At 47.0% G+C, this 27,618-nt stretch overlaps 3 protein-coding genes across 7 annotated transcripts; 2 read left to right on the top strand and 1 right to left on the bottom strand.

Annotated features, from left to right (window-relative positions):
* Positions 1–6: 6 nt before the first annotated feature.
* On the top strand, positions 7–18,508 carry WDR91 (WD repeat domain 91). Its single transcript, XM_053943157.1, has 15 exons — positions 7–169; positions 1,855–2,034; positions 3,033–3,240; positions 4,073–4,155; positions 6,313–6,437; positions 8,198–8,375; positions 8,651–8,809; positions 10,863–11,062; positions 11,516–11,666; positions 13,136–13,230; positions 13,544–13,712; positions 14,414–14,522; positions 15,942–16,054; positions 16,799–16,996; positions 17,862–18,508. Exons 1-15 carry the CDS (start codon positions 47–49, stop codon positions 18,024–18,026), a joined length of 2,256 nt encoding a protein of 751 aa, XP_053799132.1. The 5' UTR covers positions 7–46; the 3' UTR covers positions 18,027–18,508.
* Positions 18,509–20,058: 1,550 nt separating this feature from the next.
* CYREN (cell cycle regulator of NHEJ) lies at positions 20,059–21,436 on the top strand. Of its 2 annotated transcripts, XR_008431070.1 has the most exons (4): positions 20,059–20,466; positions 20,561–20,627; positions 20,951–21,319; positions 21,403–21,436. XR_008431070.1 is itself a non-coding variant. In XM_053943459.1 (3 exons), the coding sequence occupies exons 1-3, from the start codon at positions 20,345–20,347 to the stop codon at positions 21,182–21,184; spliced, it is 423 nt and encodes a 140-aa protein (XP_053799434.1). In that variant the 5' UTR covers positions 20,059–20,344; the 3' UTR covers positions 21,185–21,436. The 2 variants fall into 2 exon arrangements, 1 of the variants encoding a protein (XP_053799434.1); XM_053943459.1 differs by having other exon boundaries at positions 20,951–21,436.
* A 521-nt stretch (positions 21,437–21,957) lies between these two features.
* Positions 21,958–27,352, bottom strand: TMEM140 (transmembrane protein 140). Of its 4 annotated transcripts, none has more exons than XM_053943455.1 (4): positions 27,046–27,352; positions 24,963–25,081; positions 24,300–24,405; positions 21,958–23,513 (listed from the first exon to the last, which is right to left on the bottom strand). In XM_053943455.1, the coding sequence occupies exons 3-4, from the start codon at positions 24,310–24,312 to the stop codon at positions 22,921–22,923; spliced, it is 606 nt and encodes a 201-aa protein (XP_053799430.1). In that variant the 5' UTR covers positions 24,313–24,405; positions 24,963–25,081; positions 27,046–27,352; the 3' UTR covers positions 21,958–22,920. The 4 variants fall into 4 exon arrangements, with proteins under 4 accessions (XP_053799430.1, XP_053799431.1, XP_053799432.1 ...); XM_053943456.1 differs by having other exon boundaries at positions 21,958–23,801; positions 27,046–27,349; XM_053943457.1 differs by lacking the exon at positions 24,300–24,405 and having other exon boundaries at positions 21,958–23,801; positions 27,046–27,349.
* Between the last annotated feature and the right edge of the window lie 266 nt (positions 27,353–27,618).

Consider the following 27,618-nt stretch of genomic DNA (forward strand, 5'->3'; position numbering starts at 1 on the left):
CCCCGCCCGTGGGCGGGCGGAGCCGGCGGCGCCGCCGCGGGTCCCCATGGCGGCGGCAGCGGAACGTACGGACGAGCTGGTGCGGGAGTATCTGCTCTTCCGCGGCTTCACCGCCGCCCTGAAGCAGCTGGACGCCGAAATCAAGGCGGACCGGGAGAAGGGTTTCCGGGTGAGCGGCGACCGCGTCCCCGTTCCCGACGGGGCGCTGGGCGCGGGTGCACCCCAGGGAGGACGCGCTCCCCGGGCGGGCCGCGGGCGCCTCTTCGCGCTCCAGGGGCTGGGCGAGGGGAGCGGGCCTGGCGGCGGAGGGAGCTCTCGGAGCCTCCGCGCTTCCCCGCTAGAGCGACCGCCCCGGCCCCGCTGGGCAGGGCTGGGCGCCGGGGCCCGGCCGGCCGCACAGGCGGGATCCCGCATCCCGGAGCCGCCCGGCCCGCCCTGCCGCCCTTAGGGACGCGCAGCCTCCTGGCGGGGGGATGGAGCCGGCTGAAGGCTCCCCTCCCGCTCGGCTCCAGGGCGCCGTCAGCGCAGGACAGGGGCTCCATCCCCCTGCCTGCCTTCCGAGCCAGGGGCTGCCGCTCCCGGCAGCCGCCCCGCGCCGCTGGCCAGCCCGGCCGTCTGGAGACCCTGCGCCGACCTGTGTGACCCGCCGGCGGATTCTCCGCTTGGAGGCGAGAAGAACGGAAGAGAGCCGCGGACCGAGAGGGCAGGAAGACATTCCTTTGCCTGCATATTTTCTCGGTCATGGGATTTTTATCCAGCGACTTTACAGCTCCGCTCTTTAGTTTGTATGTCTTGAGTACCAGCTGCCTTGACTAACGCGTGGAAATTGGCGCAGAATGTGCCAGTCTCAAAAATACAGTTTCAGTCCATTGTGTGAGCTTTGTGTTCCTGTAGCAACAGTTTTGGGCACTGAATGTAGTGCTTTGAACAGTCAGATTTTTCTTTGACCAACAATATAAGCACTACTTTTATCATTAATAAAGCATGTTGCTTTTATTTTATAAAACACCAGCACTTTGCTGGTGACTTAATCTGCATTTTGTCCAAGAAGGGTCTGCTGGGGTCACAAACTTCAGTTTTCTATATCTGTAGGAAGCTGCAGAGATAAAAGTTGGGTATGTCCTAAGATACTAAGTGATGAAGGGAGAGCAAACCACATATTAAACAACCTTAGTTTAATTTTATACAGGATGCAGCTTTTTCTTTTTCTGATGCCTGTCTTGGCCATCAGAAACCATTGAACAAAAAATCTGTTCCCACACTACCATTCTGCCTTATTCATATTCCAGAAATGATTTCCAATGAGACATAATGACAAAAAAATATCCTTCTGCAAAATTTTATGCTTGCCTTGTTAGTAGATGATGTTACTAAAGATAAAGGTACTTCAAAAATTGCAATGGAGCAGAACTGACTTCCTCTTTGTTTTGGCTAAATGCAGGTATTTTTCTTTTTAGTCTAAAAATAATACTTCTTTTTCATGTGCTGCACTTGAGTTTTAAACATTTAATCTTTTTTTTTTTTGTTATTATCAAGAAACTTTTAAAGGAGGTGGAAAGTTTTGCTTACTTGCAAAAAACTCCATCAGTTGGATTCAACAAAATGTGATATTTCTGTCAAAATCTGTTTGGCTATGCACTGTCATATTTCTTTTTCCTTCATTTGCAAAGCGCTGCAGAGTGGAAGACCGCTAATGCAAAATGCAGAGTGTTTCCAGGATTAGAAAATAGCTAATGCATAAGGATTGTACCGTACTACTTACGCAGTTAAAGCTTCTCAGCACTAAGTTACAGAAAGTCTTGTGCCTCAAGAGCCCTCACATGACTGAAGTCTTCCCTGTTTTGCCCTCTTTAGGTGGATAAGATAGTGGACCAGCTGCAGCAGTTTGTTCAGAGCTACGATCTGGCTGCCCTGCGGGATTACTGGAGTTATCTGGACCGACGCCTTTTCAGCCGTTTGGAAGACGTGTATCGGCCAACAGTGAACAAGCTGAAAACCAGTTTATTCCGATACTACCTTGTCCATGCTATTCAGGTAGTGTTTGATTTTTAGGCTACTTTATAAAGGTCCTGGTCTCTGAAACCAAAGCAATAAACTACCTTTGTGAGCCTCTGCCAGGCCTGCTGGATTAAGAGCAAGCAGTTCATGTGTCATGATCAGCAGTGTAGCATGGAGTTTGATGCAGACTCACATGACGAGCTTGTGTGCAGGATAGGGAAACACGAGCAACAGGGAAACATGATTTGCTGGGTGCAAGATATTCACACTCACATAAAGACAGGTTCCCTCAGAAAGAATAACAGTACTGCTAGCTCAGTCCTGCTCAGTTAACTTAGATACTGGCAGAGAACACAAGGTTCAAACTGAAACAAGGAAATATACGAGAGAAAATGAATGTCTCTTTGCTTGCTTTGAGTAGGACAGAAAATAATGAGCTTAAAATGAAACAGAGATTTTTTTCTGTTCAAACCCTGAAAAGTCAATGGAGTATGTTCTCCCCTTGATTCTTCTTGGTTCCATTCGCTGACTGTAGATCTGGGTGTTGGTGGATGAGTCAAAATCTAATACATCTTTCCAGAAGTGTGCTTTTTCATGGTTTGTTTTGCCATGTGTTTACCCTGAGGTGTGACAGTCCTGTCTGAATAATGTGTCAGATGGAAACCTTTACAAGCTGTATGTGCTGTAGACATTATGTGATTTGAATTATACTTTGGTCCTGTGTATGAATGCTCATGTCTCATGTCAGTGCACTCTGCACTGGTTTAACTGAAATCAGTGCGTTTGGTTCGATTGGTCTCGGCCCTTAAACAGGATTGTGGTGACTAGAAAGAAGGTTGGATTAAGTGCATTTGTGAGCTTCTCCTAGTGTATTTGGGATTCTTTTGTTTCCTAGTGAATCTGTAACTAATCACTTGCTGTGTCAGGGTGGTGAAAATACTTGTTATTGTGTTTATAACAAAAGGAAATGTTCCTAGACCTAATCTGGTGGCATTAATGGAAGTGTGAGCCCTATTCTTCTTGCTGTGTTTCAGAATGGCCGCAATGACAAGGCGCAGGAGTTTTTCCTCAAGCAGGCCTCCGAGCTCCAGAACCAGGCAGAGTGGAAGGATTGGTTTGTCCTGCCCTTCCTCCCTGCTCCAGACTCCAACCCCAGCTTTGCTACCTATTTCTCACGCCAGTGGGCAGATACGTTCATCGTGTCTCTGCACAACTTCCTGAGCGTCTTATTTCAGTGCATGCATATCCTTCTTTTTAACTAATAGTTAAATCTCCCTTGCCCCTGGTGTTATACTTTCAACAATTATGCCAAGGATATAGTACTGTGGAACTTCCTGCTTTCAGGTAATTTTTTACAGCCAAGACTTAATAGAAAGTTGGTGTTTACCAGAGGGTGTTGGAATAGTTACTGCTCAATTATCTGATGATATGTGGTATTCCCTGGGCAAAACAATTGTGGTTGTTGCTGGTGCTGAATCATCCTGATGCTAGTCACTAGAAATCTTGTGCACATCTTGTTCTGAAATGATTTTACTCTTTGCTTGACATAGTACAAAACAGTCATACAGCCTTGGGTCATAATCCGTAACTGTACTGACATCTTCTGTTCAATCCTTCTTTGGGTACATTATGTTCACAACATTGCCTAGTGACAGCTCATTATAATAGAGCAGTTGATTTTTGGCAGGAATAAGTTTTTAGCCCCATGCTACAGAGTTCTGTCTTGTTTGGTGATGGGCAGGCTTATGCTGCAGCTGGAATACAGCTCATCTTGAACTGTTTCTTCAGTGTACAGTAAAGCAGTAATAGAATCTGTCTTGCCCTCCACATCTGACTCTAAAAAGAAATAATCTAAAAATCCTTGCAAAGTTCACATGAAATAGTTCGTGCAACAGCAAAGTAAAAAGTTGGCTTAAGTAATTAAGCTGTTGCTGGTCTTCTGGTCGTGCACATACTTTTTGCTAATTGTATGGACTTTGTTTTTACGGAGACATGACTGGTATGAAGTGCTGGCTTTTAGAATTAAGCCAGGTGCACACGAGTTATCACCTTGATTTTCTTTAACATTGCTTACCAGTTCCAGTCATACTGAACTTCGAAGCTGAATGTCTCAGAACCAGTCTCATACAAGAAGAAAACGAATCGCTGCGGCATAAGGTCAGAACTGAGATCACTCTTTAGCTGCTGACTGTGTGATGTGAGTTTTGTAAAATTGATTCCATCCATTCGAGAATATTGTAACTGTTCTGTTTGATGCAGTTATTCTAAGGCAGATTCTTTAAGTCCTTTATTTTATTTTAATTTATCTTTCAATTCTTTCCAGCAAACTTAGGGTTGTGATCATATTGTGAAATGTGTGTTTAGAATATTCCTATCCCTCTGCTGGAGGCGATTGTCTCTCCTCCCTGTGCTGTCTGACAGGTATACAAACTTGAATACTGAATACTATACAAACTTGTTTTCTGTTACACTGCAAAGTCAAAACAAGATGAAACTGGTGGCAGGTTAAGGATGTATGTTGTAGAGTTATAGAATGGGTTGGAAAGGAAGTATGGCTGATGTTGTGAATAGTATTCAGTCACTTCCAGATTTTAGCTGATAGAGAAATAGAAGCAAATGGACAGTAAATTCTGGCAAAGAGACAGAAACTGTTATTTCTGAAGTGGCCCTCTCGCCATGTTTGAATGTGTACTTAAAGCAATTTAGACCAACTAATGGAAATGTTGTGAATGTCTGTTTCCCAACTCTAGATCTTATAGTAAACCATAAGAAGAGTCTGTTAGTTCAGACAAAATGTTGCCAGGCTCCATGTCTTGTGTTTGACAGTATCATCAGCAGATACTTACAGAAAGGGTGTAACACGGGTCAGTCATTTCCAAGTATAACTTCTGTTAGGAAAATTTGTGAAATCTGCAGTTTAAGAACTTTCTAAACTATAGATCACATGTGGATTATCACATACAAATAGGAAGGCTTATTCATGTAAGCAGAACTTTAATTTCGCTTCCTCAAAAATACCAAGAAAAGTTCTTTCTGTATAAATACTTCAGTAAAGTTTGTACTTTACCTCCTGTGTTACAAAACATTGTTGAATGTTGTGTTTCCTCTTTGTACTGTTTTAATAGCTGTTCAACACTGTCCTAGAAATACATGTAAAATAGAATAATTGATTTCAAAAAGGAGGCAGTTGGGAAAAAAAACCCAAGATTTGTCACTGTGTACTGGATGGAGTTAGAAGGTCAGTCAAACATTGACAGGAAGGTTCTGCAAAGATGGTCAGTGAATAGGGACAGAGGATGAGGTATGTTTTGCAATAGAACTTTTATTTCCTCAAATTTTGGTTTTTTTTATTTTTTGTCAGATTAAACCTATGGTTTGTTTTTTGCCAGTTGGCTGATACCATGGCTGATATCATTTGCAGTCTGGATAAAAGTTTTCTGGCAAATTGACAGCAGTAAAACTAGACTTTCCCTTTTAGTCCATTCCTCAGGTCAGAGGGGGAATCAGCTACCTCTAGAATACAGGTTTTAAAAAAGGATGTCAATAAATATGGAATTTTATGCTAGCTGAAATTAAGTAGTGATTCTGTTTTATGCTGCTGAAACAATGGAAATACGTAAATAGCAAGCTAGATTTCTAAAGCTCATTTTTCTCCCTGTATTTTCTTTCCTTAAATACTGTGTTAAAAAGAAAAACAAATGTACAGAAACAGAAAAGCCTGAGAAACTGTTTGTGTAAGAGTCACAGGCATAAACCAAATCTGTTCCAGAAAGCTGCATCATGAGGTTCCTCTGTACTAAAGGGAAAAAAAGATGGTTTTCTTTCTCTGTAATGTGGGGATGAATCTCACTATCATCCTTGGGAAGGAGTTGCAGAGGGTATGGAGCTGGATTTCAGGGTGACCTGGTTTCACTGACCTGGGTGCACCGTGCCACTTCAGCAAACCCTTGGCTGTGGGAAGAAGATTACCTTCTAGGCTCTGTGCCTGCATCGCCCTGGCCTCAAACTGCCTGCACGGAGAGGGACTGGCAAGCTCTGCCCTGGCCAGCTCTTGTTTCCCAGCACCACTAATGTCCCCACAGCCAGCCCGAGGAGAGGGATGAAGGGTTTTAAGTAGGCTCCAGTTTCATGTGCCCAAAGTACTGATTGTTTTGACTAATTGGACTAATGTGGTGTTCAGCCGGTCAGAGCAACTTTTTTCCTTCCCCACCCTTCTAGAGCTGATGAAATAAAAGGAGTAAACAACTTCAGTGAGTGGGAAGGAGGTGAATCTCAGTGACCCTGTGTTTACTTGGCTCTTTTTTCCTGTCGTAGCTGTTCGCTCTGCAGGCTGAATCCTCCCGCATGAAGAAAGAGGAACTGGAGGTGGAACAAACAGTTATGCATCACAAGCTGCCTGCATATGTGGCCAACATGGATCGACTGGGGGACTCTGAGCTGTGAGTGCCTGCAGGAGAAGAGCTGGGGACAGGCTCTGATGCTTTTGTTGGGTCAGGGAGGTTCCTGGAGGGTCATTTCCATGTCCCCTGCCCTGGGATTCAATGCAGAAAGACATCCAGGCAGAAGTTATGGTGATCTAAGTAGGTTTAATGGAATTCATGACAGGTGTTCCTCCCATCTTTTGGGAGGTTCTTGCAAACTAGTGAGAGCCCAAGCACACATGGAAGTGATTCTGCTCTGCTGTCAGCATTGCACCAAGGTGTTCTGGGCATCTAGGGCTCTGAAAGCAGTGCAGTACCTGCAGTATTGCTCAAATGAAGTGGACTGGCTCTTGATTCCAATTTACTTGAGTGCCTGCAGTGCCATAGGTTAATGCCCTGTGTTGTTTTGTAGATACTGTTACTGTATGTCCCAAAGGGATTCTTGTTACACAGGGATGTGTTCTTGCTTTTGCAAAGTCAGGGGAGAAAGAGCTTCTCTTCTGTGAGGCTCAGTTATGCACAGATTTCCCCATGAACTTGCTGCAGTTAAAAGTGTGTTTTATGGCTACATGTATTTTGTGCCTATCTCTGGAAATTAGGCAACATATACAGTGATACAGCTTCTTTAACTGTTATTTTTTTACCCCAGTACAGGACAGGAATAGGATTGATTAAATTATCCTGTTGCCAGTGACAGATAGAAGTTGTAGCAGGTACTATACACAAAATGTTTTAATCTAAAATGTGTTTGATTAAATAGACTTAAGTGTTTATTGAACTATCTTGGTGACAGCTCCGCAGTCTTTGCACAGTACAGGCTACAGAGTTTAGTTTGTGATATGTTTTTTTTTAACTTTGTGGAAAGCCCTGATGCTATATGTGTGTATGGAGGAGTGTGACATGAGGGATGGGGTAATTTATTCCTGTATTTATTTTTGTCCATTTGAATTAGAAAAAATTGCCTAGGAAGTGGCATTTCTTGCATGTTCAGCTTATGTCTTAGTCTGGGGACCAGTTCAGTTGCTTATTTTCGTGTCTCTGCTTAACCCAAAGCCCAGCTTTGGTAGAATAGTTCCATCCTTGAAGAGTGGATAGAGACAGTGAAGATTATTGTATTCCCCTTGCCCTTGCTGCCACTCTGCTCTCAGAGGAAGCTGTAGCAGAGTGAGGTCACACAGTAGTGTTCTGGGAAGCAGCTGCTGCTCTTGGCATTGTGGACTGAGAAGGGAGGGGTTTATAATCACAGAAATGGGCTGTAGCTCTCTTATTTTCTTTGGGTCTGGATTTTGAGATATTGAAGGCTTGTGCCATAAAATTGTTGAACATAACTTGCTGTTTATCAAAGGGTGTTCAGTGAAATATTGGATGCTGAATGTCTCTCAAAGTAGGTCTGTTTTATGCTTTGAATTGAGAATCCTATCTGAATAAGTTCTACAGAAATCTGAATTCCCCTGTCTTTCCCTTAGGGTCTTTCTAAACAAACCAGATGGAGTGGAAGGAGTTTTAGGTGGCTCTACAGGGGATTCAGCAACAGTCTGAGCTCACTGTCTCAGTGGCATCTCTGAGAAAGGAGCTTTTGGTTACAGTAACTGTAATGACCTGCTCCAGGCACTAACAGGATATTTTCAAATAGGTTTTTAGTGCATAGTGGTGCACTGGCTTGGAAATGAATGTTCCAGTGCTTCAAACAGCTGCCACTTGACTCAGCTGGGTGGTCTTTGGGCAGGTTGCCTCACTTTCATACTCTATTTGGTGGTGTTTTGTTTTTTTTTCATTAGTGATATGACCTGCAATCAGAGAAGTACAGCACATTCTCTTCAGTCCCGGGGAGGCTTTCTGTCCTCTTTTCTCTCCCAAAGTAAAAAGGGCCCTTCCAGACCAACCCATTCAAGTGGAGCTTCTCCAATGCAGACTGGCAGTATGCTGCTAGGGAAGAAAGAAACAACAAATCACCAGGTAATTCTCAACTGAAACTTGCTCAGTCTCCAAGGAGTTAACTTGCAGCATGGCACTGCTCCAAGCTTTTGCTTCCACCTGAAAAATTAAATGTCCTTTTCTGCCTTGCAAATGTATGCTGGGCCTGAATGCAGCACAAGAACAGCTATTGTTATCTAAGAGCTTATCAATATGTGGAGCCCTTGCAAGTGTTTGGTTGCTTTGCTGCTTTTTTGCTCCTTGTTCTGCAGCCTACTAGGCGCATAACTTTGTCCAATCACTTCTGTGCTTTTCAGAGTGCCAAAGGAAAAGAAGGAACAGTGAGCTGTAAGGATGGGAAGAGCCACTTCAGTGGTTTAGTGGCAGGCGAGTCCAGTTCCATGCAGCAGCGGCAGAAGCGCTTGCAAGAGCATGGGAAAGAAAGGAAGGAACTGTTGTCAAAAGGGACCTTCCAGGTACTGTCAGCACTGCAGGGCTGGGAGGCAGAAGGCTTGTATTTCTGTAAAACTAAGTGGTAAAACAAGTGCAAGTGTTTCCTTTAAGCTTTGGAATTGCTAGTCAGAAATAACTTTATCAAAGGTTAATGTCTGTAATTAATCAACTCCTTCTACTCTTGGTTTATTTCTGTGTCCCTGGAAGTTAATCAGTACTGGCATTTCAGGTGGAAGAAGAATTGTCTCTTTTCTCCATGTTTTTCAACAGCCTGGTCCTGAGGCTTCATTAAGGTTTCATTCACTTTCAATGGTTGTGTTCAAATACCTTGTTAAAATCCCCATTCCTCAGTGGTAATGAACTTGGCTCACTCATCCAGCCAAAGTGAGTTCTCTTCCTGTAGGTTCTTATGCTTGATTTATACAGGCTCAGTGTGGGACAATGAAAACTAATATAACATTTTCCTGGATAGGAATGGAACTTGTTGCTTTCCGAGAAACATTTGCTTTTGGAGTTTTTTTTTACTTTACTGTTGCAGTTTTGCCTGGGGGTGTGCCCTACTTAAAAATCTAACGAAATAATAAAACTGTGTCCTGAATTTTAACTGCTGAAGGTCAGCACACTGCTTCTGTTCACCTGTGTGTTGTCTGGCTTTCAGCAGCCATGTTGTTAAAAAATACAGAGCACAGGCAGCATCTCAGCAGTTGTTATTTTGTGTGTATGAGACATTCTGCCTTGTGGAGAGACAGTGCTGAGGGACTGTTGCCTGTTGGCCAATGTGTGGCTGTTTTGTGCGTGGGAGTGCTGGTTAAAGAGATGTTACTCTATCACTCAGCATTCAAGGCCTTGAGAGAACTTTTTTATTCATGATTCATCTAAAACTCTTTCAGCATTGGTTGGAAAATTGCAAAGCCCGATTTCCCAGTAAGTTTCCTTTCACTTAATTTTTTCTATAATGTTCCAGGTTAAGGCAGTGATTTTTGGGCTGTGTAAAGATTGGTCCTTGTGCCCTTGAGGAAGCTTGATACTCTAACTTTCTCTTGTACTCAAAGCATGTGAGCAAAAAGGAAACTGAAAGATGGTGCTGTTTTCTTTCATATGATTGTCATTCACTGGTTGTTACCTCCCCACATTAACTATCAGAATAATTCTTGGATTTATTTCCCAGTCTTTTCCAGCTCTGTGATTTCAGATGATTAGATTATGCACTGCTTGATCCATTGGTCCTGATGAGAAGCTACGGTAAATTAGGCAAGCATGTGTTACAGAACAGGAGTTCATAATCATCAGTACCATTTTGGGGACACTTAGCTTTCAGAGGATGGTTTATCAAGAGAATGCTAGCAGATGGTTTACCACCTTATGTGCTGTATCTGCTTCTTGTTCAACTTCTGGTGGCAAGAGAAGACTAAGCTGCTTCCAAATATTTCTGCAGTGCAGATCTTGTCTTATCCAGATACTGTCACTTCCTAAAACTCCTTTTGTTCTGTCTGCCCTGTCAAATTGGGTTTTAAGCTTTTGGACTCATGTGTCAGCTCTACTGTTGTCATCAGTCAGGTGGCTGCAATGGTGACTCCACTGTGCACAGTCTTAAATCTCTGGCAGATGAAGATAATCCATCCACTAGGGCTTGAGAGCCAAGTTTTTGTGCAGGTTTGCTGAACTGCATATTGTACAGACTTAACTTGTATTGCTGAATGCAAGAATTCCTTAAAATATGTTGATTTTCTTGTGAATCTGTGCTCTAATGGCATGTAAATGGGCCTCTGATATTGGCTGAGGTATGCTAGAAATGTTGCAGTTCTTTTAATTCTTACAGGAAAATATATAGCTGGGCACAGGGAGGGGCATATAAAGGACTCAACAACTAAGCAGGTCATATTAAATAGTGCAGTTGTGCAACACATGATCCTTCTACTCAGAAAGGTCCCTAGCAGAAGGAGTGTTGGGCTGACAATGCTCCTGTTTTGTTGCAGCTTTTTTTTTTTTTTTTTTCTTCTCCCAGCAGGCTGGGGTAGCTGAGGAGTTTGATATGGAGCTGCTTCCTTGTATTTCACACAGGATTTCTTCCTTCAGGGCCAAAGTGCTGAGAAGAAAACAGATACTAGCATAGCTGAGGCAGAACCATTCTCAGAGCTGCATGCTGAGCAAACAGAGACTTCAACCAAAATGCCTGGCAGCAGTGCAGAGGCTGTGGGAGTTCGGCAGGAACAGCCTTTCATCGTCCTGAGCCAGGAGGAGTATGGGGAGCACCATTCATCCATCATGTACTGCAGGTAATGCACTGGCAGAAGAGGACTGTCTTGTAGAAGCCTCTGCAGAAGGATCAGCTGTGTCTGGCCTCTTTCTCCCAGCCTCTGTTCTGTCCAGCACGTTGGACATGTACTCTCAGTTGTTGGGCAGTCAAGTTGGTGTGACTGAAAATAGCATGTAGCTTGTGCTACATGTGAAAAAGGACAGATTTTTGGACTGAGGTATTTGTGATTGGGCAATGCTAGCCAAGAAGAAACTCCCTTGGAAAGCAGATATTGCTTAAGGGCATTATGCCTTATGTCTGGAGCTTAATGGGCTTTGTTGTGCCAGTTACTGTGAAGTGAGCAGGAAGTAGTACAAAGAAGTTCTAATTCCTGCAGAAGGAACTGGTGTGTGGCCAGGAAAAGAAGGATTAGTAGGTTACATCTAAGAATTTGAGGGAGAAAAACATCCCATCAGTTTCATTCTACACACAGGGTTGATTGTTCTGGACGGAGGGTGGCCAGCTTGGATGTGGATGGGGTCATCAAAGTCTGGTCTTTTAACCCCATAATGCAAACGAAAGCTTCATCCATTTCCAAATCTCCATTGCTGTCCCTGGAATGGGCCACCAAGCGTGATCGGCTGGTGAGTAGTCTGCATGTGGAAGTGCACCACATGACTTGGGGCCACGTTGCTACGTGTTGCATGTTCACTTCTAGACAGCTGCACTGTGCATAAGATTGGGGCAGCAGTTAGCTTCCACTTCTAGGGGGACACAGGAACCAAAGCCTCTAGGGTCCAAAAAGAACTAGAGTGGGGACTGTATGCTTTGTATTGAGCAAGGAGTTCACCACTGCTTGCCCTGAAACAGAAATTCTGAAGTGCAGTGTGGGTACAGCTACAGGATAGTAGTGCCTTTGAGAGAAATGCCTGTCTTCACACAGATCACACAGAAACTTGTAAAGATAGGCAGAGACAACCGAGTACAACAGCTTGGGGGAGGCCTGCAGCAGAGAACTGTGGACCTTTACTCATACACTGAGCCAGCAGCAGAGAAGGGGAAACAGTTGTGGGGGTGGCATTTTACTTGTGCTTAAAAAGGTGTAAAAAAATCTCCATGGCCAGTTCTAGACTGGTGTCTTAAGAGCTGAGGGTTTGTGTGTGCATAAGGAGCTTGGAGCTTGTTTAAATAACATGGAAGTTTAAATGTTTCCAATATCCCTTTTTCTCTAGTTCTGTTACTAGAGAGGAGCCTTAAATGCTATGCATTCCTTTGAGTCCTTGAGCTGTTGCTAGTGTTTCATGCCCTCCCTTGGCAGATACAGGGCTGTATGAGAAGGTTGGCCTGCAAATGAGGCAGTATTTTTCACATTTTGTCACTGACAATGTGGCTTGCTAACTCTGAAATGCCACCTGTGGAGACCTGGTGCTACAGCTTGTCTCTTCTTTGGCTTTTAGAAAGCAAGTTGTCAATGCAGTTGCTGCTCTTTGTTTGTTGTGATGATGTTTCTTCTGCTTTGTGGAGTTTATTTCTTTCTTGCTAACGGAAAGATTCTTCATTCTGAAATACATTTAGGATTCACCAGCAAATTAGGCACTGAAGTGACAAAGATCTGGCTTGCTCAATTTTCTTTTATAATGCATCTCTTCATGACTTAAATTCTAATTGAAATTTTACCACCATTGATAAAGCATTTTCTGGATGATTTCATCCTCCCATGGGTGAAAGGAGTTGGCTTCTGCTTGATTTTCTCTTTAGCACACAGTTAACAATCTTAAGCTTCTCTTTCCTTGGACCCCTAGATATTGAGACTTCATACATGTTTTGCATCCTGTAGGGTTGAGCCATGATCTAGAAAGTGGTGTTTATGCCACCTTGGTGCCTATTAGATCTTTTTTTCACTGGGAAGCAGGGTTTTTACTCTGACTTCTGTAGCTTTGGAGTAGTCCTACTCAGTGTGATTGCACAGGAAGACAGGATGTACCATAATGGAGTAATATTTAGTCTGAATGCATAAATAGAAAAAAAAATTACTAAGTCTTGGTAGTTGCTGGTCAGCATCATTGTACTGCTCACTCACACTCTTCCCATCTACTTCCTTGCTGGTTTCAAGCTATTGCTTGGCAGTGGGGTCGGGACAGTTCGTCTTTATGACACTGAAGCAAAGAAGAATCTCTGTGAAATCAGCATTGATGAGGATATGCCCAGGTAACTCTGGAATACTGATTTCTGTATATAAATATAAATAAATGGTGTTGGTTTTAATAGTAAACATCTCAATGTTCCTGCTGCTTTTCTGCAACTGCAGAACTATTCAGCCTTCATCTAGAGGGCAGTCCCTGCCTGAGCAGTGTAAAACTGCTCAGGTAAATGGGAGACACTCAAAAACTAAGCACATGAATCCTGCCCTCCTTTACAGTGCACCCTGTCTTGCAGAGTCTTAATGGGAGAGCTTGTAGGTGTGTTTTGCTTGAGGCAGCTGCGGGAGAGAGGTGATTCACACCATGTGTCTGTGTTCCAGGATCCTCTCGCTTGCCTGCAGCCCAAGTGGTGCCTCCTTTGTCTGCTCTGCAGCAGCCCAGAGCCCTGTCTCCCACATTGACTTCTCAGTAATCAACTCTGGGGGCAAAAGCATGAACCAAGTTCCTGGGAAGCTGCTGTTGTGGGACACTAAGACGATGAAACAGCAGGTACTTGCTGGGTTTCTTTCCTTTCTCAGTCTGCTTGCTGAGAATGAGTGTTTTCTGTTTCAGTGTCTAGGAGCCCTCTTTCTAAATTATGCTGACTTTCTTTTCAATACCCTTCTTTTTCCTCCTTCCTCCTTTCCCCTCTGTCACATTCAGGATAAAAATAAATAATGTAAGTAGCTGCTGGGTTGGGTGAAGTTTTTTTGTTTTATTGGTGCATTGGGATTTTTCTGATGAATTCTTCAGAATAGTCCATGGCCTTGTTTCTATCCTGGCTGCACAGTTTGTGACTGGAAATATCCCAAGTGGATTGAATGATGCTTTGCTGAGGCTTTCTCCAGCTGAGCTGTACTGAAGGGTTTTCGTTGCTGCTGTTTCCCTTGCCTTCCCTGTTTTTAAGTGAAGTGCTGTCCCTGACATGTAGGAGAAAGCAACATACTCAAGCTAATGCCTGCCAGAAGCTGGTTTTGCAACCTTGAGGCCATGGCCAAGAAAGCTGTGGCTTGGCTGAGGTGAATTGCTGGTTTAGTGTCACAGTAAAATGCTGCTGCCAGACCTTGAAGTCTGTAGTCATTAGAGGTGTAGGGCTCCAAACCAGAGTTCTTGTTACTAAATACCATCTTTCTTTCTTCCTTCCCCTGGAGTTCAGCTCTTCAGTACCCCCAGCTCCATTTCTCAGCATTAATGCAGATTTTCCCTTCCAGCTGCAGTTCTCCCTGGAGCCTGAGCCCATTGCTATTAACTGCACAGCCTTCAACCACAATGGCAACCTTCTGGTCACCGGGGCTGCGGATGGGATTGTTCGTCTCTTTGGTACAGTGGAAAGGGACCTGGGGGTATTGCTTGATAGCCAGCTGTAAGGCCAGGTGGCCAAGACTGGCATCCGGGCTTGTATCACAAATAGTGTGGCCAGCAGGATGAGGGGAGGGATTGTCCCCCTGCACTTGGCACTGCTGAGGTTGCACCTCAAACAGCATGTTGGGTTTTGGGCCCCTCACTACATGAAAGACATTGTGGGGCTGGAGTGTCTCCAGAGAACAAAACCAAACCTGGTAAAGGGTCTGGAGCACATGAGGAGTGGCTGCAGGAGCTGGGGTTCTTTAGCTTAGGGAAAAGGAGACTGAGGGGACACCTTACTGCTTTCTACAACTACCTGAAAGGAGTTTGTTGTCAGTCTCTTCTCCCAGGTAACAAGGGATCAGACAGGAGGAAACTGTCTCAAGCAGCATCAAGGGAAGTTTAGATTGGATATTAGGAAAACTTCTGTCACCAAAGGGATTGTCAAGCACTGGAGCAGGCTGCCCAGGAAAGTGCTGGAGTCACCATGCCTGGAAGTATTTAAAAGATGTTACAGATGTGGCACTTAGGAGTATAGTTTAGTGGTGCAGTTGGCAGTGTTAAAGTAACAGTTGTGCTTGATTATTTTGGAGGTCTTTTCTAACTTAAATGTTTCTGTGAAACTGAGTAGTGAGATGGTCCCTAGTCCTCAGCTGGCTGCCCATAGCAGGGAGGCAGCTATAGGATATGCTTGGAGACCAAGGTGGAAGCTATTGTCTCCACAGGAGCTCTCAGGAGTGAATTGACATAGACTTTTTCTGAAGGACATTGGCTGGAGACCCTGGTAGTGCTGCTGGATTTGTTGTTTCTCTCCTCCTGAAGAAGAGACTGAATTTGCCCTTAAGCCCTGTGGTCTTGTGCTGTGCCAGATAGCAGTACCACTAGAGGCTGAGTCATGAGGAAAGCAATTCATGTGAGACCTTCCATTTAAATGCAAGGGCTTCACATCAGTCCTCCTTTTGGGAGTAATTTGTGTTTCTCAGGTTTTATTCTCTTGCAATACAGGCAGGCCAGGCCTCCTGCCTTTGAATGGGCAATCTGCTTCTGGCTCAGGTGGAGGCTGCAGTCCCAGGTCTTTGGGAGGACAGAGCTGTCAGCAGCTGGGAGGATGGGCAGGATAACAAGTGGAGGAGGAGTGCCACTGGTGCTTGGATGCATAATGCCTGCAGTTGACAGTGATTGTGTGAGCAGCCCTGTAAAGTCGAGTAGTTACAGACAGTGATTTTTGTGGCCAAAGTGAGAGCAGGAGTATAGGCACAGGGTGCTGGAACTGGATTGGGCTCCCCCAGGCTTGTTTGGAGGGCTGGCACAGAGACCTCAGGAACATAAAAGGCCTCCCTCTCCTCACCTCAGCTCTGTGTGAGTACGAGTGTTCAGTACTGGTTTTCCCCTCAGATATGCAGCAGCATGAGTGCGCCATGAGCTGGAAGGCACATGATGGAGAGGTCTACTCCGTCGAGTTCAGCTATGATGAGAACACAGTCTACAGCATAGGCGAGGATGGCAAGGTAGGCTATGGATGACCTCCTACTGGTCAGTTGGCAGAGAAGTCACTTCTGGAGTCTTCTCCATATGATGGGGACAACTGTAAAGATACGCTCAGATTCTGGATGAAATGTGGGCTGCTAACTGCAGTCTTAGGTTAGCAGGGTGGTGCAGTACCACCCTGCTCCATGCAATCTGCAGAGAGAGTGACTGAAAAATGTATTAATAGTTGGAGCTGTCTTTGACCTTGTGTGCAAATCCTACTGTTGGTAACATCCCTTTCCTAGATAGTCCATGTGAGGATAACCTTTTTCTGCCCCTGACATCACCACATTTGAGATCTGGGATTCACAAGGAAGCATATCCTTGACCACTTTGCATAAATCTCGTCAGCAGCTCCCTGTTGTTGGTAATAAACACTTTGATTTCTGCAGTTCCTCAGTCTTCAGCAGTAGAGGTGTGACTCAGGGAGGGACCTTGGCTGAGGAGTTAAGCAAATTCTCACCAGAGTACTGCATGCAGTGTGGAAGGATACAAAGGCAGTAGTGCTTGAGGAAGGCAGAGCATATCTTTTACGTGGATAGAAGGCACTCTTACAGCCTTTGCAGCCTGTTTTACTAATATAGCCACTTAGATATAGATGTCAAAATGCCATCTTCTTTTTGTGAGGAATACCAGTATTTTGCTTAAAATCAAAAAATGGCAACTCCACTTGTACCCCAGTTAATTTCATTATAGGCTTTTGTCATCTCTTTTTCTCATTCTAGTTTATTCAGTGGAATATCCATAAAAGTGGCTTGAAGGTGTCTGAGTATGACCTTCCCAGGGAAGCTACAGGTCCTTTTATTCTGTCTGGGTACAGTGGCTACAAGCAAGTCCAGTTCCCACGAGGACGGCTTTTTGCTTTTGACTCTGAGGGCAATTACATGTTGACGTGTTCTTCTACTGGGGGAGTAATTTTTAAGGTAAGTCTGAGAAGTGATGGGGAGTACCCTTAAGTATCCATTAACAAGCTTCTGTTAATTACAAGTGTACAGCAGCAGCCCCTGGAAGTTCTTAAGCAGTACATATCCATCCCTGCTCTGTCAAAGCTGCCGCTCAGTTTCACAGTGTGCATTTTAGCAGTGTCTAGTGTACAGCAAGTGTTCGGGTCCTATGTATGTAGCTGGAGTATTTGTGCTCCTTCTTAAAGCTTAGCTTTTAGTGTCCAAGTGACTCGGACAAAGTTTTAATTACTTGTTTAATATATGGATGCATGGCAGTTCAGTGCAAAATGTATGATTGTTGACTGGTGCTCATGTTCAGTCTGCCTTCTGTGCCTGCTGATTCTATGTTAGACCCAGCCTGATCCTCTTCCCTTACTATGTACTGAAATTAAACGAAGAGTAAGGCTGAATAGATCTGCGTGCCCAAATTCTTGTGCTTCAGTAACAAGTGTTACTGATCACATGCCCATGCTCTTGCAAGGCAGATTAGATGGAATTTTTATTTTGCGTCTGGGGCACTCAGAGCACTTGAACTAACATGAGCTATAGCTTAGGCTTATGTACTTCTCATTCGTGTATGCTCTTAGCCTGCCTTGTTCAACCAGTGCAGTTCAGTTGATGTCAGAAGTTGAGCTGCTTGAGAGCATGTGCTTCTGTAGTGAGACTGGAAGCTTCCTTTCATGTGTGTACTACACACATCTCAGTATCTCACTGATTTTCTGCTTACTTATGCATGTTCTTAGAGATATGAAGTCTCTATCAGGCTTTGGCTTGTCTTGTTGGGTGTATTGCCCCCACTGCAGAAACTTACCTCCTTAAAATCTTATGCTTTCCTTCTTTTTAGTTAAATGGTGAGGAAAAGGTTCTGGAGAGCTGCCTTTCTCTGGGAGGACACCGAGCTCCTGTTGTCACAGTGGATTGGAGCACAGCCATGGACTGCGGGACCTGCCTCACTGCTTCTATGGATGGGAAAATTAAATTAACAACCTTACTGGCTCAAAAGTCTTAACCTGGACAGTACTGAAGGGGGAAAGAACAACAGACCTGACAAAACCAGTGTTAACTCACAGGAACAAACTGCATGGGAGAGAAGGCAAAGCAAAATCCCTTTTCTCATTGTAGCTTTTGCCTCTTGATAAATATATTTGCCAAACCACTGTGCAACAGAATGCCAGTATGGGACTGGATCAGTGGCAGCACTGAAAAATAAGTCTCCACTAATCCATTGTGGCAGCTGGACTTCCCTCTGTTAGGGAGTCTTGAGTAGCACGTGGCTAAAAGGCTGTGGTCACGTCAGGGTTCTGCAGAAGAAGGTGAGGCTGGAGGAAGCAAGCATGAGGCAGCACAGTGCATGACAATAAGATGACTCAAACTGGAAAGGCTGATGAGAAACCAGAGTATTCTTTGGGTATAACATTTGTTGTTACAATTTTGTTAATTTGTTTTTATTTGTTTTTTTCTGTAAAAAGAAAATATTCCCTTGCATTTGAACTCTATGCTTTGTTCAGCAGTTGCTACAAAACATGGAGGGTGGTGAGGGCAGTGATGTGCCAAGTCTCCTGCATGCAAAAAAGCCCTTGTGTTTTCACCAGGTGCTTCCAGCACCACACCTGCACACCAGGGTGAACCAGACATCCAGGACCAAAAACAACTGCATTTGCTTGAATGTATTGTGTTACCTTGCCATAGATATCTGCTATCAACCAGAGCAGAAATCCTGAGTCAGACTTTGAAATACTTGTGTTGGAGTTCAGAAGCTACATAATGCTACCTGATGGTGGAGAGGGGGAGGGAGGCCAAGACCAGTCTGGCCCTGTATAGGGCTCTCTGACACTGAAGCTGTCTCTCCCCCTAAGCCCCCCAACATCAGGGCAGGTGCTGTGCTCAGGTATTGCATAGTCTTTGAATGGACTAAGCAGATACATTTCATCTGCTTACACCTTGCCATGGAGCTTTTTGCTGCTTATGTCTTTGGCCTGTGTTGGGAGTTTGTGGTACTGTTGTTCCTTGACAGAGCATACACCCTGCTGGAAAATGAACAGCCATTCATGAGCCATATGGGTAGTCATACTCAGACAGCAGTTCAAGGGCAACACTGCTGGATACTGAAATCCTCACTAGAGGCATGTTCATGCTACAGGTACCTGTTGTCCATGGAGTGACTTGCTCCTGCTGACTATACTCATCTGATAACCCCACCTTCCATTCTCCAAGATTAACAGGTCCCCTGCCAGACTGACATCTAAGTACAGGGTTTCCACCTCAGTGGGATGTGATACTAATGGTGCAGCTGCTCTTCATGCCAGCCTGAGCTAATGTCCCCTCAAATCCAAGTGCTGACTTCGAACTGGCTTCAGGAATTCCCAGCGTTAGTCTTAGAGTTTAGAGAGCTCTCAAATGGGAGCCTTTGTTTGCCTATCAAAATGCCAAGAATGTAGCTGTATTCCAAGCCCTGCAGCGTTGACTACATTGCATAGAGGTTTTAGAATCTAGAACTACAAAATTACAAAAGGGTCTGGGTTGGAAAGGACCTAAAGCTCTTCTAGTTCCAACTCTGCAATGAGCATGGCCACCTTCCACTAGACCAGGTTGTCCAAAGCTCCATTCAACCCAGTGTTGAACACAACATCTGGACGAAAGCAACATTCCTGGTTATCTTCCATCCTTCACAGAGGGTCAATTGAGATTTCTGGAGAGAGACTACTTTCAGGTTTGCTTCATAAGTAGGACTAAAAGCAAAACAAAACCCCCCAAACAGGGAAAGAAAGTATAAAAACACGTGCCAGTCCAAGGCTGCTATGCAAAAGGATGCATTAGCACAACATTGATACTGTGCCAGAAGCCTGGAGGGAAGGAATGAACATGTTGTTTTGCTAGGACAATGCTCAACATGCTGTATTCCTAGAGGGGCTTTTACCCCATCCTTGGCCCAGGCTCCCCTCTCTCCTCGCTTCCCGGCACAAGTCCCCGCCGCTCCGGCGGAGCGGTGCTGCCCTGCGCGCCCGGGCCTGCAGAGGGCGCCCCGGCAGCGGCGGGCGCGCTCGGGGCGTCACCGCGGCACCGTAACCGAGCGCTCGGGGGCGACGCCGGGCCCGGCCCGTCCGGCTGCCCCCGGGGCTCGGAGGCTGTCACGCGTCGTTCCAAACGTGCCGTCTGCTCTGCAGCTGGCCCAGCTGCCTGCCTGCTCACACACGGGGCTCTGTCGTGACTTGAGTTTAAGGACGGCCTGGGGCTGCTTTTCCAGCCCCCCTGCACTCCCGGTCGGGCGAGGAAGCAGCCTCGGTGTGACGGGCGGAAGGCGCTCCGGCGGCACCGCCCCGGCTGGGCATGGCGGCGGGCGCGCGGCAGCGGCAACTCCCGGCCTGGATGGGGGCGGCGGGGGACGAGCGGGCGGCGGCGGCCCCGTCGCCCAGGGCCGGGCGGCGGCGGCGGGCGGCGGCGGGGCGCAGGTAGCGCCGCTGGGGCGGGGGAGCGGCCGGGGCGGCGGGCGGGAGGACGAGCCCGGGCGCTGCCCGCGCTGAGCGTCCCCTGTTCACTGCCCAGGCCGGCGGCGCTGTACTGCATGAACGAGGCGGAGCTGGTGGAGGTGGCCCTGGCGGTCCTGGCCGAGGTGAGCCGAGACCTCCGGAGGTGGAGACGCGGCCCTGGCCGTACCGGAGCACGGCAGGGCTCCGGAGGACGGGCAGGGAGCGCTGCTGCCGGCGGCTCCCTGGCGGCCCCTGTCTAGGCGGGTCGGAGGGCGCTGCCGGGTGCCGCATGGCCTTCCCGCTCCGCTCATCTCTGTCCCAGCAGCGCGGCTGCCTTTGCGCCCTGCCGGGCCTGGGGCCTGGCGAGGCGTGGCTCACGGCGATGGTGGGCTGCGCTCCTACCCCTTGGGGTGCTCCCGCCGTGAAGTCATGCACGGCCGGCACTTGTCTTTTTCCCTCTGGTTAGAATCTACAGTGCGAGGAAGGTGAAGAGAATGCCCGGTCCACGAGCGAAGAGGAGCAGGAGCTCCCGCCAACACCAAACGAGGTTCCTGGAAGTGCGGCCAACAGGGATGGAGGCAGTGACCGTGGTCCAGCACTTCCATGCCCTCCTGGTGCTGGTGCTGACGCAGAGAGAACAGACGGGAAGAACTCTGAGGACGATGTCCTGAAATACGTCAGGGAGATCTTTTTCAGCTAACATCTCTGACTTCCCAGGAGAAGAGGGCACAATAGGGAGGGTGTCTCCTCCCGCAGCCCTGAGAACCGTGGGAGGAGGGCTGTGCATCCATCTGCTGTAGGATACCCAGGAAGGCCAGAGGGGGAAAGAAAGGAGGTACTCAGTTCTCCCACTCTGTGCTGGGCTCGGTGGGATTTGGTTCCAGATTAGGATGTGTTCATTTCTGTTTCACATTTCAGAGCATGGACAGATTAAAGAGGACATTTGTGTTTCTGTGAGTATCCCTTTGGTGGGTTGGTGTTGGGCATGGAGGGGAGCAGGGAGTTGCTGACCTGGAAGACCTTTGCTGGCAGAGCTACATGGTCACGGTTCAGCCTTGGGGGCCCCCTTGTCCTTGTGGTCCCTCTGTCACAGCTGCAGTGGGGTCTGGTAGGCTGTTCCCACTGGGCCTGGTGCTGAGTTTGCCTCCAGACTCCAGCAGTCTTCCCAATGCTGAGGAAGATGTGGGGGACATCTGGCAGGGGGAGCAGACTGGCAGGGGCTGGGACTGCCCTGAGGGGGCTGACCCCATGGCAGTGTGCATGGGGGTCTAGGAAGGGATGAAATACCTCAGTATCCTCTTCCCGATACAAAAAGAGGACAAACAAACCACATGAGGCCAGCTGTGACAACGTGTATGGAAATGAAGAATCAGTCAAATCAGCACCACCAGCCTCATCCCCACCAAGGCAAGAGAACAAGAGAAAACAGACCCTCATGTCCCTTGAAACAAATTCACTCAACTGCAAAAAATATCACTGTTAAGCAGCCATTTTTTATTTACATGAGTTCTCCCAGCCACTGGATGAATTAAGGCAGTTTATACTTACAAGGCTGTTACATATTCATTACACAGAAAAATCAATAACATAAAACGCCTATTTTGAAAAATTATACAAACCGGAGTTAACTATTTCAGTCTCTTCTGCCATCTAATGTCCTTTAGGGGTTATTACTACCCCCTGTAAGGGTTTTTGGTGGTCATTTAATCGTCTTCATCACTTGTCCTTTTATTGCACTTTCTTAGTTGGTGCATGCTCAGTCTGTTATCTTGTTTTCAAACTCCAAAACTGGTTCTTTATGGTGTTATTTCTATATCATCCTAAATGGCTTTCTTCACAGCCTTGAAGGTTGGTTGTTGATTGGCTGCTTATTTATTTTAAGTGATATATATCCAGTCTGCTTACAAAGAATTTACCTGTTTGGTTACATTTTCCTGAAAATTTGTTAGTTCCTAGTTAAATATAATCTACAGATCCTGTTTTTAAACTCCCTTTATCTTTGTTATATGGTAGGGCAAAGGTATTAAAAGCATTTTCTTAGTTAATTGCAGATTTAATCACATACTATGAGATACTAGCAACTTTTTTTACTTATGTATGAGCAGAGGGCTGTGTCCACTGTATGCTGGTTCTGCTACCTTCACCGCTCTTTGAGGCCAGAAGTGCTGTCACTTTGATGCTGTGCCCCAAACTGAGGGGTGTTACATGCTGTTGTACCTTCAGTGCTGTGGCTGTTGTTGTCTGCTGCAGCTTGATGCAGGAATGCTGCACACAGCATTGTACCAGAGCTTAGCTCAACATGAGCCTTTGGACTGGGAATCAGATTTTTGCTAGGGAGTAAAGCTCTATTTGGATCACTGTTTTAAATAGTTCTTGCATTTTCTTCATTATCAAATCTTAGTGGGCAGGGCTTCCTCAGTTAAATGGTTTTGACATCTATGTGTGTGCTTGGCCCAGCTGGAGGTACACAGTGGCAGTGAGAATCTGGAGCAGTAGCAGAGCCTGAGTCCCAAGCAGTGCCAGGAAGCCTCCAGTGAAATCAGAGGGATGAATCCACTGCGAGGTTTGTAAAAGAAACATACCCAGGCCTCCAGACAGCATTATCATCTTGATGAAGGGTATGATGCGCATCATCTTCCATCCTTCTCTCTGCCCTGTGCAATTCACATGTAAAACAAAAGGGAGGTGGAAGAGGATGAAGACCAGACAGGTATACACACAAACCCTCGCTAGTCCCAGTTGTAGTAGACTGATGCCCATTGCCTGTAGATGCTTGGTGTCCAGGCACTGCAGCTCCCCAGCTGTATCATTCCACAGGCAGAAGTTGTAAAAGCCAATGCGTTTGTCAGGGAGGCTCACCAGGTTTCCGGCTTCGTACAGCAGTGCGTAGGCCATCAAGGCCAAGTTCCCAACAGCCTCCAGTAAAGACAGCACATGGAGCAGGTTCTTGGTGCGCCTCTGTTGCAGCCGACCCATCCTGGTGCCTGCATGCATTCTTGATACCATGGTAAAAGCTGCTGTGGGGATGCCTGTTGCAAAACATGAAGGGGGAACCCCTCAGTTGTTGCCTTTTAAGGTACCCTGCCCAAGATGGGCTCTGAGCCTTATGGCTGGGGTCTAGGGTCTCCCCTTGCAAATGGAACAGGAGTATCTCAGTCCTGCCTAGGACCGTGCTGCACATGTGTTACTGGGTTGAGGAGGGTGCATTTGGTGCACTTCTGGTCACAGCAAAGGTGGCTTAATGGTGTCCCATGTGTGGACCAGTACTGGGAGGAGAGTATGACTCAGCTCCACACGTCCTTTGCATCATGGTCTCACTGGAAAAGAGGCATTTGTAAACAAATTGCAGGGATGGGGGGAGAGAAAAACTGCTGTCTGGTAAGAAGCAGGATAAGAGCTATCTGGGATAATTACTTTCTTTCATTTTTTATCAGACAAGGACATCCCTTGTGATCTTTGGACTACTGAATAAAGTGCAGACATAACAGGATCTGAACTGCAGGGCTCCCCTTGCCTCCCTGCCCTTGTCCTATAGCTCTGGAACACCCAGTGCCATTGGTACCACCCATTCCCAGCACCTGAGCTTCACATTCAGTTCTTGCATGCCTGTAGATTTCTGAGCACAGCAGGACTGAATACCTGGAGCTCTATTACCCACTGAGGCTGGTAGACATTGTGCTCCTCTGTCTTGGTTGCCTGGGGACCAGTGCCCTACACAGACAGGCAGGTGGCGAGCTCAGAGAAGCACCCTGGATCCATGTGCAGCCACTCGCCTTCCTCTAAGGCCCATTGACATGGGTGCTACTGAGACACACCTGTGACTGCCATCCACCTTACTCCTCTCTCAGACTGGTTGGCAAACCGACTCTCCCCAGAATGTGTACTGTCCTCTAGTGCCGTCCTGCAGGTTTCTGCTTCACACTGAAAAACAGGGATGTGACATCAGGAAAGGCTATCACTGGCTGCAGAGCCACATGGCATTGAAGCACCATCCACCCAGGTCTGCAGAGAGGCATAAACACAGGACTCAAGAGACCTTGGCTTCAAGCCCAGCCTCGGGCTTGAGGTTTTGCAATTAACTCTTCCACCCTCTGACAAGCTTTATCTGCTGAGAATCATTTACCACTTTCCTTTAAGAAGTTCACATTGGCCATACTGTCCCCTTCCACTGCCTATTACCCAGTGATATATCATTTACTTAAGAACTGGACTCTGGGTCCTTCCAGTTCAAAATAGTCTGTGAATCTGTGATATCCTGGACGTCCTTCTAGAGACTCCACTCTACTCAGTGCCTGGTGGCAGTGCTGGTGAATAGAGACCTTTCAGCATTCCCCTCCCACTCCTCATTTCTCCCTGGAAACTTGGACATGAGGAACCTCTGTTTAATAAGCACAAAGATGAAGCTTCTCAGTCCCAAACTTCTCCCAGGAAAAGCACACACATGGCATGGAAGGGAGAACACAGCATCAGACACCAACCTGTCCACTTCCTCTGGTCACTTTCCCCTCACTTCTTGTAGCCTCCCTTGGAGGGCTTCTTCTCAAAAGGCTTCTGGAGAGACTGGAAGGTCACATGGAGGACGCCCATTTTTCTGAATCTGCAATGAAGACACAAGCAACCAGGAAAATATCTATTCTTGGGCACAGAGTGTGCTGCAAAATGAGACCTCCAGCAGATGTAATTTCACCATGGTTTGTATTTCCCCCAGTATTGTCCCTTGGTTTGTCTGTCTTACACATGGTCTCCTGCACCCAGGCATTGCTGCTCTTCCTCTCCCTGTTCGCAAGGGCTCTCACCACTCATTGTTCTTCCTGCTGTCCTGCCTTACTCTCAGAGGCAGAACAAGCTGCACTTGGAGCTTGGCTGGCTGACCAGGTCTCCAGGGATTTCTGTTAGATCTCAGGTCTGGGACCACTATAGCCCAGCTGACTCTTGGCCCTGCTCACCCACCAGCCCTTACTGTTGTATTTCTTTAGACCAGTTTCCTAAGGAAGGCAGGCTTGTAGTAACGTGGCTTTTTGTTCAGTCATCTCACGGTCACTCCCTCGGCATCCATAAAGCGTAAAAGCTATTAAAAATTGTCCTAGTTGCACATGTTTACTAGAGAGGGGACAAAGAATTAAGTTCCTTTCAGGTTTATGGTAACAAACGGCAGGGGTGGAGGACAGCCACCTCAGAGACCCTGCGCTGCTGTGTGATCTCTGCATGGATGGGGACCTGGGGAAAGCCCATGGTATCTCTGCCCTCTCCTCTGCTTTGAGGCTCATGTGTGTAAGGACATATTTTCCCAGTGATGTCCTTCTCTTCACGGTCAAATTGCTGGCATCTTTGCCTCCTGCTGCCTCCCCTGCCCAGCCCAACCCAGAAGGTAAATCCCTGTCCCTACGTGTGACTGATAGGACCAGAAACGTGCCTGGGATGGCCCTGTGCCAGCTGGATAGAGAACTGGCCTGGAGGCAGCGAAGGCTGAGACCTGGCACCCTGCCAAAGTGCATTCACAGATAGGACATTTGTGAGCTCTGCAGTTCATCACTGAGGTAGGTTTGGCAGCAGCCTGGCTGAGAAGCAAGGGACAAAGAGGAAGGAGCTTTCACCCAGTGTACCAGCTTGGGTTTTTCCCAGACAGAGGCAGTCTCGCTGCCTCTAAGGAGTGTCTGTGCCTTTGGATAGGAGACTCTGTGGCTCTTCCTGAAAGGTGTAAGAAAGAGGAACCTGAACATGGCACAGTGAGCCCCAGCCTGGAGTCAGCCTGCTTGTTCCTGGACTGGCATTGATGGAAGCACTGGGTTTCACCATAGGACAGTCTCAGTCTCCCTGGCAGAAAGAGGCCCCATGTGAATGGCTCAGGGGCTCCCTGAGGTCTTTGTGTGGGAGATAAGGCTCCCAGATAAGGCTCTGTGCTTTCAGGACTGCACAGCCCTTTCCTCTGCTACTCACAGGCAGGTGAGCAACCTTGCCAGGCTGGGGCTGTGCCCTCCTCCAGCAAACAGCTGGCAGAGCACCTGGGCAAGGGGACAAGAAGGGACACAGCTGTGGCACAGGATCTGGTCTCTGCAGGGACGAGCATCTCAGTCAGCCACTGGATGCCGCTGCAGTGGGGCTGAGTACAAAGAGCCGAGGGAATGGGCATTTCCTTTTGCACTGAAGAGCCCCCCAGACAATTTGACTTTCTCACCTCCCCTGTCCCTGGCTGCTGAGGGAAGAAATGCTGTACAAGACTGATGGGAAAGTATCATGCTTTGGACGTGACACTTCAAGACATCTGTCCTGTCCCTTCACCACCTCCCCACCCCAGCTATCCAGATCATCTTTACCCCTCAGGCAGGATTAGCTGCAGAGAAACCATGGGTGAAGAAAGGCCGCTGACAAGCTAAGGATTGCTGGCAAACAGAAACCAACCAGCAGCAAATGGAGCCGACTGTGGGGGAGCTGCCCTTAAAGCGTCTTAAAGCAGGGGAAGGACCCTCCAAGACATCTACACCCTGCAACACCACTTCTCCCGGCAATTCTCCCCAGTGCCAATGACATTAAAAAAGTGGGGTTTCAGTGGAGGATACTTACGGGCTGCCCATTTGGGTGGGTGTGGAGCTGAAACAGGCGCTGGAGAGGAATGCGGTGTCGTTCTAGGAGCCAAGCGGTTCTGTGGCTGCTGCCGGTCCCGTGCTGGCTGGTGTCACAGCCTGTTTTGTCACGTGCAGAGATACTTATCTGCTTTCTCTTTCGTTTCTGAGAATAGTGCTTTTTCCCGATAGCGAGTCAGCTGCATATGACCAACAAGCCCAGCTCCACAACCTGAGCCAGGGTCAGGCTTGCGTTTCCTTTCCTTCTCCCTGCTGTGCTAACCAGACGAAAAACTGACCGGGCTAAGGTCACCCAGATTGTTGTGCTGTTAGAGTAGCTTGGGTGTTCCTGAGGGCTTAGATGAATTTGTTTCGTTTTGTTTGGACACTTCTTTAGAGGTGACTGACCATCCCAGGATGGATCTCAGTACTTCAGCACTGCCGGAATTCACTGCCAACATGGCCCTTCTTGCACTTTGGACGCTGATCCCTCCCTTCCTCTGCTTCCCAGACACAGTGTCGCCCAAGTTCCCTCGCCTGCAGCCACCGTGCTTACGCAGGCACGGTGCAAGGT

This window comes from Vidua chalybeata, chromosome 5, assembly GCF_026979565.1.
Source record: "Vidua chalybeata isolate OUT-0048 chromosome 5, bVidCha1 merged haplotype, whole genome shotgun sequence".
NCBI lineage: Eukaryota > Metazoa > Chordata > Aves > Passeriformes > Viduidae > Vidua > Vidua chalybeata.

Bases quoted from the DNA above. Each gene is read 5' to 3' on its own strand.
- WDR91 (XM_053943157.1), top strand. From the start codon at position 47: ATGGCGGCGGCAGCGGAACGTACGGACGAGCTGGTGCGGGAGTATCTG. The intron at 3,241-4,072 runs ATATCCTTCTTT...AACATTGCTTAC, and splicing joins CGTCTTATTTCAGTGCATGC to CAGTTCCAGTCATACTGAAC. The intron at 8,376-8,650 runs GTAATTCTCAAC...TGTGCTTTTCAG, and splicing joins AAGAAACAACAAATCACCAG to AGTGCCAAAGGAAAAGAAGG.
- CYREN (XM_053943459.1), top strand. From the start codon at position 20,345: ATGGCGGCGGGCGCGCGGCAGCGGCAACTCCCGGCCTGGATGGGGGCG. The intron at 20,467-20,560 runs GTAGCGCCGCTG...TTCACTGCCCAG, and splicing joins CGGGCGGCGGCGGGGCGCAG to GCCGGCGGCGCTGTACTGCA. The intron at 20,628-20,950 runs GTGAGCCGAGAC...CCCTCTGGTTAG, and splicing joins CCCTGGCGGTCCTGGCCGAG to AATCTACAGTGCGAGGAAGG.